Below are 12,923 nucleotides of genomic sequence, written 5' to 3'. Positions count from 1 at the left end.
GCGCGCGCGCACACACACACACACACACACACACACACCCCCACTAAGACTCGTCCTACAGGCTCTGGGAAAAGAAAAAAAAAAGTCCTCAATCACCACCTCCTTCTCGCCACCCCCCCCTCCCAGCGGGCGGCCAAGGAGAGCTGGAGGCGGGGGAGGGGAGGGGGAGGAGAAGCGACGCAAGTGGGTAGCTTTTCAGCGCCAGCCAGGCGCGGGAGGAGGAGAAGCAGTGGGGAGGCGCAGCCGCTCACCTGCGGGGCAGGGTGCGGAGGAGGGACCGCGGTTGAGCCCTCTCGGTCCGAGGAGCCCGGACGCGACCGGAACCTCGAACGCGGCCAAGCTCAGGGCACCCCCCTCCTCCCCTCGGCCAGGCGAACCCGAAGGGTGCAGCTCATTGCTTTGACAGAGCGGCCCGGCGGAGGCGTGGAGAGCGGCGAGCGAGAGCGCCAGACTGAGAAACTCGAGCCGGGAACAAAGAGGGGTCGGGGCTGTGTGTGTGTCGGCTCGAGCTCCACGCAGAAACATATGGGTCCGAGGCCCCTGCTGTGACTCCCCGAGACCCCGCCGTACCCTTCACCGCCGACTCCCAGAGCTCGCCCGCACAAACTTTATTCTTGGCAAACTTCTTCTCTTTCTCTTCCCTCCTCCCCCACCTTCTCCTCCTTTTCCTCCTCCTCCACCTCCTCCTCCTCCAGCAGATTAAATGCGCCCGGGGAAGGAAAACCGAAGCGAAAGGGAAGGAAATAAGAAGCTCTAAAACGGACATCTCCAACCCGGGCGGCTCTTTAATTTTTTTTTTATCCTCCAGGAAGTGGACTTTTCGTTATCTTCTGATTCTCCTTGCACCTTCTCTGCTGAGGCAAACGGAGCCTTTTTGCCCAGCTTGCCTCCTTTCTCGGAAAACAAACTCCCAAATTGGCAACCAGGGAAGCTAGGGTGGAGAGATCTGCGTACAGACGCGCCGACGGACCCTCCTCTGCACTTGGGAGAGTCGTGCCTCCGCCGGAACCGGCCTCCTTGGCGCGCAGACCCTGGAGACGCTGGGGGCGTGGGGTGGCCGCCGGGGCAGCCTAGCCTAGCGCGCGCCGCGCCGCGCAGACGCCCCCGGAGGCACGGGCTGCAGCGGCCCCGGGCANCCCTGCTCCCCCCGCGGGCTGCCGGCCCCATTTCCGCCCGCTCTTCTCCCTCACGCATCCTTCCAGACCTCTTTTTTCTCCTTCCTCTTTCGCTGAGCCCCTGTCTTTCCTGCTGTCGCCTCGGGCGCTCCTCCGGCGGAGCGGAGATTCCAGAGCGGTCGGGATGCCCCAACTCTCCGGGGCCGGCGGCGGCGGCGGGGGAGACCCGGAACTCTGCGCCACCGACGAGATGATCCCCTTCAAGGACGAGGGCGACCCTCAGAAGGAGAAAATCTTCGCCGAGATCAGTCACCCCGAAGAGGAAGGCGACTTAGCCGACATCAAGTCCTCTTTGGTTAACGAGTCTGAAATCATCCCGGCCAGCAACGGACACGAGGTGAGCGGGCCGCCGACCCCAGGTCCGAGAGGCGCGCCGGGTCCCCGGTAAAATTAGGAGGGCAGGAGATTCTGGGGGCCTCGACCGAGGGGTCCGGAGTAGGTCCTTCGTTTGCTGGGGCGGGGGGTTGGGAGGGGGACTGGGTGGGCCTCCTGGCCAACCTTCTTCATGTGTGGGGGCTGAGGGTGTCGGTGGGAGGTGGAGGGGTGTGCAGGGAAGGTTATTCCAGGTGGGTCAACTCTCAAGTTCGATGACAAAATTGTTGGCTTGTGGGCAGAAGCTGCCCTGAACCCCTGACGTCTCGCCTGCGGGCTTTCTAGTGGGGTTGAGAGGGTGCGATGCATTACAGCGAGGATGTCTGCACAGCACTGCGAAGTTCTTCCGTAGGACGGAAAATAGAGTGCACCCGCTACCTCTCTTGGTAGATGTCTCTGCAAAAGTGCGTTAAACCACCAAAGGCTTAGGCAGAGACGAGCAGAGCCGCTGTCAGAAAGGAAGGGGAGGCNGAGGGCGCCCCGGGCCGGGCCACCCCAGGGCGGGAAGCCTCCCGGTGCCGCCGCCAACACTACTTGTCTCCAACCCTGGTCATTTAAAGTAAAAAAGCGCTAATATTTGGGGTAAGTTTGGGCCTGGATCAGGCCTTAAATCGATGCCCCCCCCCCCCAAAAGAGAGAGTCGAGATGTGGCGGAAGCCAGGGCACCCACTGGGAAGGGTGAAAAGCGCTTTATCTGATCTTCTGGCCCGCTGCGGGCGATAGCGCAGGTAACCCAAGTAGAGTAAATAGAGACACGTGCGTGCCGGCGCGAGAGAGCCGCCAGCGGGACCGCGCGGAAGGGCTATTTCAGGCGGCGGAGAGTTTCGGAAGGGGGAAGGGGGTGGGGTGGCTGGGGTGGGCGGATGGACCCTGATACTCGACACTCTCCTGGCCACCCTCCGTTAACAACTGGGAAACGCTTTGGAGGAAATCCGGTAGAAAAGTCCTAACACTCAAATGATTTCGCCAACGCTTTTTCCCTCCAAAGAAACTTGGAGGATATACCCTTTTCCCTTAAATGGCATCCTTCTGCCCCCAAAAAGAAAGCGTGTGGTTTTGGGGGCGGGGACATTTTTGGTTTTAAACAACACGTTTAAGAACTCTTCAGAGTTACCTTCTGTATCCCAATGGCAGGGGTGAGTATGCATTTGGAAGGCTGGGGGCCTGGGTTCCAAGAACACAAAGGTGTTCGTTATCCTCGAATCTTTCATCCCAGCATGCCAATTTGAGGGGGGTCGGGAGGGGGGCTAGAGTACACCCAATCCCACTTAAAAGGTTTGTGACTATGTATTGGGGGTAGTAGATTACCCGGAGGACGGACGTCCAAGGAACCAAAAACATCCAAAAAAACACTGAGAGGCCACGCTAGTCTTTGTGGAACAGCTTCTTTTTTTCTTCCTGCTCCTTTTGCCTGTACTTACTTACTCCATGAATACATTTGCCACCCGCTTCACATTTTCCGTTTCCGCTCTGGGAAGAAGGGCTTTCCAGCTTGAAGCATAGAACCCAGGGATTAGGGCTCTGTTAATCTTTGCTGTGGTGGTAAGTGGGCATGGGGCAGACCAGGGAAGATGGTGAAGGGCTGATACCACTGATTTGCACGTGGTTGAGTCTGGGTGGATGGTGGTTACCAGAATTGATATTAGCTGGCCTACCTTTTAGACGCTTATAACCCAACTCTCAAATTTTCCTCCCTTTAACCACAGAAATAGTTCACTTTTTTTCTTGTCCTCTTGCACTCAGCCAGCAATGGTAGGTTATAAGGAGTGGGGCTCCTGCGAGGACTTGCTTGGGACAAGTTGCCTTAAGACCTCCGTCTGTGAGTGCCTAGTTTCTATTTAAACTGTCCTTTAGGTTGTAAAATGATATTTCAACCCGATTTTAATCAGCACTGATTGAAGTGAACTGTGGTTAGAGAAGCTATCAAAATGGTGAACCCCATTAAGTCCGACTCCTATCACATTAGGTATGCAAGTAGCCTTGATGCATTGTAGCAATCAGCAGTCAGAGCAGCATGTGGGCCTTTCCCAGATTTACTGTATTGTTATTTTTATTATTTTTCGTACTTTCTAGTCCTGGGTAGCTAATAATCACTGAAAATATGTGTGGAAAAGAAAAAGCGAAAGGTTTCCCATTCTCAACCCTAGCCTATCCCTTTTAGATTGCTAAAGTGGGTAGATTGACTTGCACCCGGTCCTTTGAATTACCAGTGGATGCACACTTATCACAAACTTTAAGTTGATTTTCTTTTTGGGGGGGCATGGGACTCTTGCTGCTAGGTGGCCAGACAAGCACAGCCCACTCAGGAGCCCTACCACGACAAGGCCAGAGAACACCCTGATGACGGTAAGGCACTAATTTTACTTCTCCCAAGTTTATCACCTCACGTGCAGTTTGTGAATATAGGAGTATCAGGTGTGATGTGACTGCCCACTACTTTAACAAAATGGGAAAAAAAAATCCAGCAAACGTACTGCCTGTTTCTAATGTATATTTACATAATTTTGAAACTGTCTTTGAATGAGTAAGGGGCCTTTGGATTTGAGTTGGCTTCCAGACTATGTGGAAGAGGAAATGTCTATAATAAGTTTTCCTCTTTTCCTTATTTTAGCCAAAGTTCTTATTGGCTTGGATCTTTTGTATTTTTGTTCTGCATTGTTATAGAGTGACAATCTACACCAATTTATTTTCCAACAAGAAATAGTTTCAAATGGATTTTCCTTTGTAAAATTGCTGTTTCTTGTTACAGTGACAAGGCAGGCAGTGAATGCATGGACGGAATATGGCTCAGTAAATGGAATCTAACTTGTAAAAATGGAAAACTTTATTCTTAAAATTAGGCTCTTTGTATATGGAACATGTTAGACTTTCTGTCCATTTCTGATTCTTGCTCAAAATTTTAAAAATTGCATATATTTTATTAGATTTAAGGGGCGTTCCCCGTGACCTTAAAATAATCAAATAATCCGTAGGGTTTTCATTTCAAATAGTCTGCAGTTCTCTTTTCCTTACAATTGGCCTGACCAGAATGAAGTGTTCATACATATAATATGTCAGCCAGGAGAAGAGAGGAAGAGAACTATAATATCAGACTTTCTTCTGAGCTGCAGAGTAGTTATACAGATTAAAGAGAAGAAATGTATATATTAAACACACACAAATGTCTTTGGCAGAATGGTGTAGTACATAAAATTAAGTCTCCTGGAGTTAATCCTTTATAAATTCAATTAGTTGCCCGTGTACTAGACAATTCTTTCTGTCGGTAAAATCCAGACATTTTCTAGAAATCTAGAAGCACAGGTAGAATTTTTGAGTTTGCCCATAAGGTACAGCATAACTTCAGGTGTGTAAGAGTGTGTGTGTGTAGCCAGATGGCCTAATATGTTTATAATACAGCTTCAGGTTTGTGAGTGTTTTTTCCTGCTCCTGTATTTCTTGGTCCAGTTTGTTAGTTTTAGAACAAATTAAGTTAGATGAATAACACTTATTTTTGTAAAAACACCCGTCAGTAGTGGAAGTAAATTGAACCACATGTTTTTAAAACATCTGTTTCCCTGCTAAGTCATTTAGGAGAATAAATACTGTCAATCTAAAATGGAGCATATTAATCCAGTTACAGTATTTTGTAAACAAGTCTTTTATAAAAGGTCTGATTTGTCATAGAACTATTAGATTTTCAGATGAAAAATACAGTGATATAAAAAGGAAATAAATGCATCATTGATTGTTATTTGGATTCTCATAGGAAAGCATCCAGATGGAGGCCTCTACAACAAGGGACCCTCCTACTCAAGTTATTCTGGGTACATAATGATGCCAAATATGAATAATGACCCATACATGTCAAATGGATCTCTTTCTCCACCCATCCCAAGAACAGTGAGTAACAACACGCTGATGTTGCAAATTATTTTCAGAAGTGGAAGTTAATTTGTATTTTAGCAAAATGTTTGTTTTTTAAAACACTTTAGAAGTACTTTCATTATATGTGATTGGTCATTACTAAATAAGACCTGCTGTGAAGAATGGCTGCCTTGAAAGAGGACTACTTTTGATGTCTTGCTCTTGGAATTGTCGCTTTTGGCTTTTTGGTTAAGATTAATAAGTAACAGATCTCCAGTTATCATGAAATCTAGTAAAGTCAAGTCAACAAATTCATGATATTATGAGTATTGTGCTTTTTATGCTGATGACAGGAGAAAACTGATTTAACTTTTCAGTTAACTAAGTATTGTATAGTTTTCACTGCCCATAAGCTATCTGGAATCAGAACTACTTTAGCTCATTTGTAGCTGAACATTTAGAATGTTACTTCAGCTTTTAAAACAGTGTTTCATTTTATTGTATTACCCAATGTTTTAAAAAAAAAAAAATCTGGTGGGTAGTGATGAGGTATTTTTACTGTCAGTTGTTGAGAAAGTATCATTTGAAGATAATCCTAATGGAAATTGTTCTTTTTATCTCGTGGCTCACTTAACTTTTAAAGTTCTAAAAAGTGCAGTGGCCTTATAACTGCATCATGCAAATGTTTAACACTGAAGAATTTCAGATATATTATTTGATGCTATTTTTCTTTGTTGGGAAGTGAAAACCTCATTTACGTAGGAGGAAAATATCTAAAGGATAACTTGTATAGTATGTGAATATGAAAAGTGCTGGTGATGGAATTCTCTGGGAGAATAGTCCCTCCTATGGTAGTGATAGATTTTCACTGATCCACCGATATATTTACCCTATTTCAGCCTTATTCTCCCTCTGTCACCGAACTCCCAGTAAAGAACATGTATGTGTGGGTCTTGGGGATTAGGATTTCAGTCTGTTCCTCCAGGGAGACAAATCCAGGATCGTGAAAATGGAACCTATGGTCTTTGCCTTACTAGTCTGGTGCTACCACTAAGTGGGGGGAAAAAATCACAGACATCTGGGGAAAGTACTGGAGTTAATACCTCAGTAAACAGAATCGGAGATCTCAAAGATTCATCAGAGTAGCAGAGAGAGGAATCAATTGTGAGCAAATAAGAGTATTTGTGTGATTATTTGTAGTCTTCGATTGTTAGAGTGATAGGTATATGAAATATATATGGACACTGATATAGAAATTAATGATTATTTTCCCATAAATTTCAAAAAAATTTGAACTTTCAAGTAGAGAATAGGATACTCCTAATTTTTATATAGCAGCTAAAATGGTGATCTTGGCAAACTTGTGATGGTTGTTATGTGAAATAGTGTTTTCATATTTTATTTTAAAAGGCTTTTCAAATATTTAATGATAGAGATGTCTGTGTGATGTATATAAATCTCCTGCCTAAAAGGTATATTAACTAATTAAGGAAATACAGTTTAATATTTAGAGACCACCTCAAATAAATGCTTCTGAGTTTTAAGATTTGTAGGAAACTTTATATTTGTTGAACTAAATATGCAAACATATCAGATACTTCTTTTATAGTTGGGCTGATTTGTTGGGGTTTTTTTGAATGGTGAGGAGGAGGATATGTTTTAGATAAGCGATAAATGAAGATTTCTGTTGAAAGTCTTTTTAGAACAACAAATAATCTTTCTGACAAATCTAAATTATAGTCTCTGCACTGGTAACAATAAAAGGTAACCCCTAAAACAATTTTACACTTTTCAGCTGTAAACACAATTAATGCTTAATAAGTATTTGTGAGATTTATTCTTTAATTCAGCTACTTCTCCTTTCAAAATGATAATCAGTAAAAGTCAATATAATAAAAATCTGGTATGGATAAATTATCCCCAAGCATATTGAANAATAATTTTGAAATTCTTCTAGAAGGTATGTATTGTTAGTATATGTATTAAAATTTTGAGGTCAGTGAATTGAACAGTCATTCATTGTTTAGGAAAGATTTGTGGCCAGAATAAATGTTGGTGGGTGTAGATTGGAGGAAAGGGGTGTGGTCAGGAAACAGTTACCTTACCCTGTTACCTGCTGCTTTGGTGTGTTCTGTTACATTTTAGGCTGTATTTATTTTAGGCACATTTTCTTGCCATATTCTGCAGTTTACACAATTATAGAAACTTTTCAGTTTTAACCACAAGGCTATGTCCATTTTTCTTTTTTTTAGGGGCAGTTGCAGTCTTTGGTTTTTAATACCCAACAGCTGTTTTTAATGTGTCTGAGATCCAAAACACTTAACCGGAAAGCAGCCTCTCTTATTCACCCCTAATGGCGCTTCTGCTTTCTTGCTCTTTAACTCTCTTCTTAGCAGGACTTAGTGTTTGTGTAAGTGACAAACTCAGTGATAAGTTTTCATCTAGGGTGTCAGGAGCTGGGTGACCATTTGTGTTTGAACTGAAGGTGGGGGTAGCCCCAAGGAATCCTTGTTACTTGAATTTGCATTACAAACAACTGCTTGTTTACTGCATCTGCTGCCCGCAGGTGTTAGGACTAGAAAAACATCTGGGGGGGGACCCTGACCACCCCTTCCTCACACAGAATCTTCCATTTTATAGGTAACTGCACACATCCAGAGAATACGAGCTGAGGCCAATTGGCATGCACAGAAGTGTTTCTGTTTGTAGCTCATTTTAACAATTCTATATGCTTTTTGCTCTTTTTAGCCAAATACTGACATACAGATGCTTGCACAGCTTTTACCTGTGGCCTAAGTACAGTATTACCTGCTCAAGAGAACCACCTTTGCCAATCCAGCTTTTTTCCTTCTGAAGGGAAATTTTAATTGGCTAATTATATCCTTCAGAACTGGAATTCTTAGAGGTGTGTTTATGCCAGGAATCTTATGAATGAGTATCTCAGAGAATTTTAAATGAGGATTATCAGTTCACATAAATCAGGCCTAATAAGAAAACATCTATAATAATAACACATTTGGTGTCAGTTCTTAAAGCACAGTAAACCTGGGCTTGAGTTGGTCGTTTTCATAGTAAGAAGATGCTGAAGCTTGTTAAATATTTAAGAGGAAGGACCCTAGAGAATTTATTAAAAGCATATTCCCAAGCCTTTTTTTCTGTAAATATTATTTAGGGCAGTCCCTGTAGGCCAATGGTAAAGTATTAAAAGAAAAAAATAGGGGCTCCTGGGTGGCTCAATTGGTTCAGCCTCCGATTTTGGCTCAGGCCGTGATCTCTCAGGTCTTGATCTCACAGCTCTCGTGAGTTTGAGCCCCGTGTCGTGTCGCATTGTGCTCTGTGCTGACAGCTCAGAGCCTGGAGCCTGCTTCAGATTCTGTCTCCCTCTCTCTCTGCCCCTCCCCCACTCATACTCTGTTTCTCAAAAATAAATAAACGTTAAAAAATTTTTTTAATAAAAAAAAAGTTACCTCTGCTGGGTCGTGGCACTTGTGTGACTGAATACCGTGTGAGCAGGGAGGGAGTTTGGCTGGCTTCAACATCGTGAAAGTTCCCTTTGGCCTGATGCACTGTGGTTATTAATCTTAGGTGTCAGACTTATATTTGTCCCATAGACAACCCAAGTTTTTTAACACCTCTGAAGAGAAGCATCTCATTTCTCTTCAGCTGCTCTGGAAGGAAAAGCAGCAGACATAGTGCAGGAAGCTACAGCAAATGTTGCAGCTGGGTCATCAGACCAACAGTAGTAACACTTGGTCAGCACTGTGCTGCCGACTGCATGGTTTCTTTACGCTCATACTGAGGATGGATTTTTAGGTGGGAAAGGACAATGTTTCTGTTTGCATTTCATGTTTCCTGTTTTTCTTACTTTTAGTAGACATTGCTATTAAAATGGCTGGGGGATCTTTTTTCATTATTTTGACCATCTCCGTTTTATTGGATGGTTTTTTACCTTAAGAGAAACATCATTTTGATTTCTGATGAACAGAATATAATAGGGATCTACTATGACTTTATCTTAACCTACTCCTGTGTTTGTATTTGCTTTCAAACGGCTTAAATTTGATTTTTGTCATTGCTACCTCTTGAATTAAGAAGTAAGCTTACGCTTATCAGTAAGCTTACGCTTATACCACTGTGCATTGCTGCATAGCTTTGAAAATACAGAAGTAAAAATTCAAGAGTGAAGGGAGACTATGGCTTATATTTTGAGCATGATTTTTAAGGTGGGATGTCTTCACTTTACTACAAGAAGCTACTTCATTTGATTTAGTGAACAATTATTTAAAATATTCTAATCTAAGTTGCATACTTTCTGAAGCTAGGTACCTTAAATTTTCCTCTTTACCTGAAGCACAGAATTTAAGTTTTAGAAAATGTGTTCTATCTCAAATGTGAATGTGTATATCAGGAGAATGTGTGGGGAAATTCCCCCGAGCCCTCAAACTCTTCTAGTTGATTCATTTGATACATTTTTAATTGTACTGCTACAAAGCAGGGAAGGATCTCAGTCTGAATAATTGGAAGCTGATGCCACACAACCCCCTGCCTTCCCACCCCTGCCCTCTCCCTCCTTCATATATCTTAGATATCTCAGGACCAAATGGTTTGCTTATTCAGGTGTTCCAGGGAGCCATACTACCCACATCTGACCCTCCAGGAGCTAACGCTGTATTTGCATCACTCTTACAGCCAAACTATGATCCTAATTCAGTTATGTTTTTTTCAAAATAACTAGAAATTTCTTGTTCATTCTTAAAAATAAGAGAACAGCCCAATGTCACTAAATTGGCTTGCCCCATACAGGTCCTGACCTTGCTCTCATCAGCCCCATTGTTTTGATTCAGTCTATCTTGGGGTTGGAGACTTATGTGTGACTTACCAGGACCAAGATTGGACCTTACAGGCGGGCTCCTCTGGGCTTGAACTTGTCCCCCCACAAGTATTCTTTCATAATATCAACTGAAAAAATTTTGTAGCTTTTGAGTCCTGTTGTGTTGTTTTTGCTGTTTCAAACAAATCCTGTTAGTTCTTTAAGCAGAACCATTCTTGGTTTATGTGAATGACATTTGTTTAGGCAGTAGATCATTCCATTCCTCTCTGACCCCTTTGTTCCTCATTTATGTATTATAGACATGATTGGAATTTTATAAAACTGGTTTCCCTTTGATTTCAAAATAGACTTGGAAATTAAAGAGAAAATAAGCCAGCACTGTCTATGGGTTAGCAGAAAAGCACATATTTTTTATTACCAGGCAGAAGTAAAGCTCCGCATTATATAGTTGCTGCTGCCATGGGAGTGAAGGTTTTTTAAAAAGAAGATATTCATTTAAAACTTGTGTGTCTTGAAAATTATTAAGTGATTATGCCAAACAGGGAGTCTATAGGAAGCTAATACTGTAGCAGTCAAGAGACTTAGTACTGCTTTGTAGTGTCCTGACAGGCCCTTATTCATTTGGAAAAGGCAGCCATTGGACTTTGCTTAAATATTTAAAATATATTTTAGATCATGATGACTTTTCAATATTAATTATGACCTTATGAAGTCACAGTATAGGAATTGTACACTTTGCTGTAAGCTCTTAAGTCATTTCAGGCACATAAGTGATTCAATCTTTATAAAATTTGAAGAAGCAAAGCCAGAAAATGACCTAGAGACCAACCACAAAGGCCGGGTAGGGTGTGGGGGCAGACAGACAGGGATATTGAAATACACTGACCTGACAGGAAGAGCGGGCAGTTGAGTAGAGGATGGAAAGGAAACAGGAATTGCTCACTGCAGAGATTTTGATAATGTAGCCAGTGTAGCTGGAACTATTTGCAGACTATTTAACAGGATGTTCAGGGGGTTTTAAAGTCTCTGTAAAATGATGCATTTATACACAATACCCACTCTAACTAAACTTGTAAACCTGCTGAAATTAACTACCTGCTATGTGTAGATCACTCAGACAGCTCCCTGAGGAGTGTACTTACCAGCCTTCAATTTGCATGGGGAATATTGCAAGGGCATTAAAGAGCAAACAAGAGTTTTGCCGACTACCTGTCTCCTTCTTCCCATCTGTAGGAGGAAATATGACTGTCAGAGATGTTGCGTCACAGAGAGTCTGGAAATGTGTTTTATTTTTACAGCTAACGAGGGGCAGGTAGATGCCAAAAAACTTTTAATTGTTGGCCATTGTTGCGAGCTATGTCCACACATAATTCTGTATGAAGCTTGATGATAGCTTTTCAGAATCAAGCTTTGATCTTCATCATAGTAATTTGTTGTTGATGTTATGTTCACTTTAAGAAAGAAGACTGTTGCTATTTTACTTAGCATAGAGAAAGGTTGCATGAAGGGTCGCTAAGGGGAGGCTCTGTCTGATCTAAAAGGAGGAGTCGCTCTAGTGCAGCTTTAATTTTCCCTTCGTGTTGTCAACTTCTTAATGAAGCAGTTCTCAAAGCAAATATTTAAATCCTGACATACTAAGATCTATTTATAAGTCCTTTTTTTTTTTATCAATCCTAAAAAATTTTGCAGTAAAACCTATCAATTGTTGATGATAGCTGATCACCTGGTCAAGGACTCCTGATGAATTGTGAGATCGTTCCATTCAGCTAGCATTGGATAGACACAGCAGTAGATTTGCTGAATAAAAAATGTACCAGAAATTCTTCATGTATGTGTTTTGGCTATTTCCAAGTGATCGCTCTTTATCAAACCAAATGCTATATGAGAAACAAAATCTGACTCTGTCTGCTAAATAATCCTTAGTATTTTATTATTTTACCTTTTCTCCAATTTGTTGCATCAGTGAAAAGGGAGAGAACATTAGGCCAGAGTCTTTAATGAGAAGCTCAGAGTCATTCGTTGCAGACTGTTAAGTTTCCAAGTAACTGCTAAAAAATAGCCAGCCGGGGACTCACAGCAAGAATGAAAAAGAATGGGAACTGGACCCTCAGATAAGTACTGGTCATCAGAAATGCTTTCTTACTTAGCTCTAGAAATTTAATTGAAGGAAAAAAGGTGATAGAAACACTTAAAAGGATACTTGAGATAGAAATATAATAGTAATAGAAAATCATCTTTAATTATGTTTTAGTAACATATGATTAATGCCGTTTATTTTTATTCTTTCCCAGATAGAAAGAACCTTTTTTTCCCCCAGTAAAAGTTGAGGTATTTACAGGTATTAAAAAGTCAGTGCTGACTTTTCTAGGCCGTGTGTACTATAAATGAGGTCTTTCTGCGATGTTGAGAGCAACATATTTGAGTCTTGGTTAGGTAGAGCGAGGTAGTTCCCTGTGAAGGGGAACCTGTGGGGAAGAGCAGTACTGGGTAAGATGTCAGAGACCTGGGGTCTAGTCCCAAGTCCTTCATTCTTTCCCAAAGCCATGAGGGGAGGTATTTAACCTCCATCAGCCTTGTTTCCTCATTTATAAAATGAAGAATTTTAATATCTTGCTTGCTTACTTTATGTGGTTGGTGTGAAACTTAGATGGCACAAAGCCTGTAAAAGTACTTGGTTTTCTAGCTAAGGAGCAGAGCACTAG

General features: G+C 42.5%; 1 protein-coding gene across 6 annotated transcripts in view; it reads left to right on the top strand.

The window, feature by feature from the left end:
- Window positions 1-1,144: 1,144 nt before the first annotated feature.
- LEF1 (lymphoid enhancer binding factor 1) overlaps window positions 1,145-12,923 on the top strand; it is a 120,505-nt gene continuing 108,726 nt past the window's right edge. For 4 of the 6 annotated variants that reach the window (XM_077778447.1, XM_077778445.1, XM_077778448.1 and 1 more), the window contains exons 1-3: window positions 1,145-1,512; window positions 3,827-3,893; window positions 5,293-5,426. In XM_077778447.1, coding sequence (XP_077634573.1) covers window positions 1,300-1,512; window positions 3,827-3,893; window positions 5,293-5,426 — 414 coding nt within the window. In that variant the 5' untranslated portion in view covers window positions 1,145-1,299. Of the gene's footprint in view, window positions 1,513-2,459; window positions 2,684-3,826; window positions 3,894-5,292; window positions 5,427-12,923 lie in introns of those variants that run through there. The other 2 variants (XM_077778449.1, XM_077778450.1) reach the window with 1 other exon arrangement.

This window comes from Crocuta crocuta, unplaced genomic scaffold, assembly GCF_008692635.1.
Source record: "Crocuta crocuta isolate KB4526 unplaced genomic scaffold, BGI_CrCroc_1.0 scaffold587, whole genome shotgun sequence".
Classification (NCBI taxonomy): Eukaryota; Metazoa; Chordata; class Mammalia; order Carnivora; family Hyaenidae; genus Crocuta; species Crocuta crocuta.
Note: the sequence above shows the minus strand (reverse complement) of the source record. Positions and strands in the feature narration are given on the sequence as shown.